Source organism: Diplotaxodon limnothrissa, linkage group LG18, assembly GCF_057381915.1.
Source record: "Diplotaxodon limnothrissa isolate DT_005_m linkage group LG18, D_limnothrissa_male_GT1.1, whole genome shotgun sequence".
NCBI lineage: Eukaryota > Metazoa > Chordata > Actinopteri > Cichliformes > Cichlidae > Diplotaxodon > Diplotaxodon limnothrissa.
Window position 1 is genome coordinate 6,624,573 of NC_140613.1, and position 5,464 is coordinate 6,630,036.

The following is a 5,464-nucleotide window of genomic DNA, read 5'->3' on the forward strand; positions in this document are numbered from 1 at the left end:
TCTCAGCACAAGATCCATAGAGGCTGGGGTCTATCACACCAGGCAAGACCCCAGGTGCAGGCTGTGTAAAGATGCCCCAGAGACAATCCAGCACATAACAGCAGGGTGCAAGATGCTAGCAGGCAAGGCATACATGGAACGCCATAACCAAGTGGCCGGCATAGTGTACAGGAACATCTGTGCCGAGTATAACCTGGAAGTCCCGAGGTCAAAATGGGAGATGCCCCCAAGGGTGGTGGAGAATGACCGAGCTAAGATCCTGTGGGACTTCCAGATACAGACGGACAAAATGGTGGTGGCTAACCAACCGGACATAGTGGTGGTAGACAAACAGAAGAAGACGGCCGTAGTGATCGATGTAGCGGTTCCGAATGACAGCAATATCAGGAAGAAGGAACACGAGAAGCTGGAGAAATACCAAGGGCTCAGAGAAGAGCTCGAGAGGATGTGGAGGGTGAAGGTAACGGTGGTCCCCGTGGTAATCGGAGCACTAGGTGCGGTGACTCCCAAGCTAGGCGAGTGGCTCCAGCAGATCCCAGGAACAACATCGGAGATCTCTGTCCAGAAGAGCGCAGTCCTGGGAACAGCTAAGATACTGCGCAGGACCCTCAAGCTCCCAGGCCTCTGGTAGAGGACCCGAGCTTGAAGGATAAACCGCCCGCAGGGGCGTGCTGGGTGTTTTTTATATATATATATATATATATATATATATATACATACATACATACACACATATATACATATATACGTATATATATATATATTATTTTATTTTATTTTTGTTTCCTTCCACCCCCCATACAAATATAGGCATGTGAGTTGATGTGTGATGCCTTACAGGAACAGAAAGACTTGTTTTAATAGAGAAACACAGACAGCTTTGTCAAAGAAAGGCAGATCATGCGACAGCTTTGTCTCTCATTCTCACTTTCTTTATCTTTTCCCTCCAGGACTGGTGTCTCGCTATATATGCAGAATGTTTTCACAGCACAAACCACATGTCAGTTTCTCAACATTTTAGCTTCTATTTCAGGCTTTAAGCCAGCTTTATCCCTCGTGAGATCACAACAGCTAAAAAAGTACAAATGTGAAGGAGCATTGGGCCAGTTCAGCGTGAATAAGATAAAAAGCAGCAATAATCAGTGTCATTTGACATGCTCATCTTTAAAACTGGTGTTATGAAAGTAGGTTCCTAACCAGTGTAAGGAGAACTGCACCAAAATAAATGCATCCTTGCATGTCAAAATAGCAACAAGTGAAATTCTCCTTTGCTGTCTTTTGTGAAACTAGCTACCGGCTTAGTTTAAGACAGCATTCAAGGTCCCAGGTTAGTGAAATGATGGTGTTATGTAGTGAAGCGTTTATCTGTCATTATAAACAGAGCATGCTGGGAGGTCACTTCAGGACTCTAACACTAAAATCCCCCAAGTGACATAATAGCCCACACTGACTCAGACACAACTGTTTAAGGTTGAGGCACTGGAAAAACATCAGTCAAGCTATCAAGATATTTTAATCAAACTGAATTTCCAAGAAAGGCATCTGGTCGTTTCACGCCAACTCACCTAGTTCATGTCATGGGGAAAGAATTACGTGAGGACTTTATTCAGTTAATAGACCAAGCACAATCATACATCTCTACTTCAAATACTTTTTTGAACATTTTTTAATACTTTGGAGATAATTTATAAGACCTTCCAGTTCTATGATTATGTATGTCTTCCTGCACTATAGGCTGTTTGTTCTCATTTGGTGACCACTGAGCCCCTCATCCAGCTTCAACAATCCCAGCACGCTTCCCCTTCAGACCCTCTGTTCATCACTGAGTCGCCACCACGTCGTTTCCAGACTCTGGGTCCTCTCTCACATCCATCTAGTTCTCTTATTGTCTAGGATTTCTCCTGATCGCTACACACAGAAGTCAGACGCAATTTCCTCCGAGCAAAAAAGAAAAATCTGAATTCAGATAAAATTATTACTCAACAAACATGATTTTCGTATTAGTTGTTCTTCTCCAGATTCCTCGAAACCAAAGTGATTTGAAACAACTCAGGCTGAACTATGCCTGCCAAAGCCTGTCGGAGAAAGAGCTCAAACACTGTATAATAATGGTTTTCTCTTGATTATCTTGTTTTCATAATCGGAGGAAACCATAATTGCAACTGGGCTTAAATTTAATTACAGTTATGGTTTCCTACCATAATAACAAACTCAAGATAGAAACATTACATGTAATCTCCTCTGTGAGATTATTTCAATAAATTAATTTTATTTACTGTTACTAAAAATCTTCTCTGATAAGATTACTATGCAGGGGAACATGGTGATCTTTTCTTATCTATCTCTAACAGTTTGCATAAACAAAACTTCTAATTCCCTTCTAAGCAGCTTGAAAGCCTCTGATGAAAACCACTGCACATCCTCAGATAACCTCTGTGCACCAAAACAACATTTTCTCATTTCTGTGAACTTTGAATTCAAGCACAACTAACTTTTTGCTCAGTAGGAAGAATAATCGGTCAAGGGCTTTAAAAATTGAGACATTCTATCAGCCTGCTAAAGTCATAGGAAAACAGCCACAAGCATGGATGACAGCATTGCTGGTTGTTTGTAAGTCAGCTGAGAGAAACAACAACTGAAAAAAAAGCACATTTCTCCAACAACATCAGAGCATTTCGAGCTTCATTCAGATGTATCAAGAATCAAGGGATAGTAGTTAGTTCATGGCCAAATGATCCGTCAGATCCAACATTAAATTAAACACCAAAGAAAATCTGCTGCTTCGACAAAGACAACGCGATCTTACGATGTTACGATGAGCTCTGGGAAAATGGTGATAACAATTTTTCTGTTTTAATTAAAAATTAAAACGATAACTGACCCTGACCTCCCTACATGTACTCCCATTTAATACTGCAAAGTCAGCCCATTCACTACAAGGCACGCGATGATTTGAAAGCAGCATGTCGTGCTCTAAATTGAGGCGTTAATTCTTGGCAATCAACTGTCCCTTGAGGCTTCTTGTATCTGCTCTGACACAGGCTCACAGCTGCCTCTTTTTTGGGAAGGGACGAAGACTTCTTTCTTTTTTTCTGATGTTGCAGATTCTAATGAAGCCCACTAATCTGTCTGTGAATTCATAACAGTCCGAACACATTAGACACGCTCCGGTTTCAATCACCGCACCGCTGAGACAGACGGCCTCTCAGCGCGAGTAATCTTTATCCTCACCAGAAATGACAGTCGACTCTGAATCTTCATCATGGCTCTTTTCTTTCTCCGTTAGAAAGAGCATCTGCCTCCACGCTCAGACAATTATGCATCCGATTAAAGCAATGGTCCAAAACATATTGGGGGGGGAGATTTCGACTTCTCCATGCAATGTTTTCAGTGATCTTAAAGCTGCCTTGTCACAGATACTGAAGATATATTATCAACATTACCCTGCTGTAATGCAAAGCACTCAAGTCAGTAGTCTCCACAAATACCATGCAGAACATAAGTTGAATCTTTACAAGAGGAAGTGACATCGCTGATCAATAAAAGGCAGGTCTCTCACCATGCTGACTCAGTGTGAATAATGAAGGTCAATAGGCTTCCTATAGCAAAATATGTAAGGGAATATGGCTCCAAATGTTTTTAATTCATGTGCACTCAGATTTAAGACAACAGACACGGTTCTTCTAATGTGCTGCTGAGATGTTTCTTCTTTCGGGTTGTTTTCTGCTCTTCTTGAGCTTTGCAGTTATGCAAAGATTTGGCAAAAGAAATCAACACATCTAAAACAAGATTAGATCGGCAGGTGAGAATAATTTCCTCTTTTCCCGCCTCACATGATAACCCGTACAAAGTGTTCCTGGGCGAAGATCCTTTATCAGCACAGAACTGTAAACATGGCAAAGAGGAAAGATGATGCTATCAGATGTGTCAGGGCTGTCCAGCAAGTAGTGGCAAAATGTATGACTAAGAATGAGCACCTACTATGAATGTGGGACTTCTTTAAAAAGCACAGATAATGAGGCGTGATTTTGTACAGTTTTTGAGAAAAACCATTTATATGAAATGGTTTGCTGTTGGATGGAAATAGGCAGCCCATTTAGTAGCCACTTTCCAGCGTGAATGGGTCAATTGTAATGCATATTAGCATGTGTCAGTGGAGGGGGCTGCGTACCATGCTTGCAAAACAAAGACCGGCACAAAGACGCCTGCCCTCACGGACAGGATGTTCTCTGCAGCTCCATATCTCTCTGCAGTGCCACATGAGAAGAAAATGCACACAGATCCATGCATGTGCCCGGCTGTACTGAAGGTTGACATGTCTCTGCAGTCAATTCAGTATTTTTTGACACATAAGTAGTGCGAGCAGAGGTGGATATGTGAAAGCTACAGATTCATTTTTCAAGATTTGAAAATGGGTGTGACGTGTTTTTTATTATGTTGTTTTGAGGGTCCTTTTTGCCTTTAGACTAAGCAGAGTCACCAGAATAGAAAAGGCTCAAAACTTTCCCACAGGAATAATAAAACATTTTCATTATAACTTATTTTCATTAGTTTACTGCACCTAACTGGTACATTTGAATGTTTCACTCCATGTTATTATTAGCTGCATTTCATTTATACATATGTGTAATTAGCTTCAATTAGGCTGTTTGTTTAATTCCAAAAATTTATACCAGCCATAAACTTTTATCTTTTATCGTCATTGCGCAAAATGCAATGTTGGCACCTTAAAGGGTTTTTTGTTTGTTTGTTTTGTTTTTACCGTCAACGTTCTCCCTGTCGCTGATGTGCTGCAGGTTGCATCCCGTCTCCTCCCTACTCATATCCGACTCCTGGTGGTACGACTCCAGCCTCGAGTGGGCATTTCTGCGGAGCTTGGGGCTCCCAGACACGCAGCAAGAGGTCGTGCTCCCCATCTTTACCCGTTCACTGCGCGTACAGGCAGGAGCTGTGCATATAATCTATCCTTTCCGTTTGAAACGGAAGCTGAAACGACCCCACCGAGCCGGTGAGCGTAGATCACGAGAGCGCACTTGAAGCATCCATCGTAGCGCCCACAGATGCTGTCAGTCTTTGGTGTCCACGGTGAGGCTGTCACGGGAGATAAAGATGACACTTCTCTAGAAGCCAGAGTAAATAACGGGCCGACCTACACCGCTACCACAGGAATAGTACAACCCGGAGTATCCCGTGCAGCACCGCTGATGATGTGAGCGACGACGGGCGCACGGTGATGTGTGGATCGGTGTTGAGGCTGGCTGTCAGCGCGATACAGCGACGGGGAGGGTGTAAATCCCGAGAAAAGGTTCCGGTTCAAGTGGGTGGATACAAATGAGACAGCAAAGAGAGAGGCTAAGGGGCGAGAGAGCTGATTTAATGATTTATTATTGTTAATTAATGATGGTATTTAATCCCTAATGTCGAAAGGTCCATTTATCTGCGTCTGTCTTTAATTTATTAATCC

The 5,464-nt window shown here is 42.4% G+C and overlaps 1 protein-coding gene across 4 annotated transcripts in view; it reads right to left on the bottom strand.

The window, feature by feature from the left end:
• Positions 1 to 5,222, bottom strand: part of LOC146612998 (cyclin-Y-like) — a 24,450-nt gene extending 19,228 nt beyond the window's left edge. For all 4 annotated transcript variants that reach the window (XM_085377253.1, XM_085377255.1, XM_085377252.1 and 1 more), the window contains exon 1: positions 4,763 to 5,222. In XM_085377253.1, the coding sequence (XP_085233379.1) occupies positions 4,763 to 4,916 (154 nt within the window). In that variant the 5' untranslated portion in view covers positions 4,917 to 5,222. The remainder of the gene's footprint in view (positions 1 to 4,762) is intronic.
• Between the last annotated feature and the right edge of the window lie 242 nt (positions 5,223 to 5,464).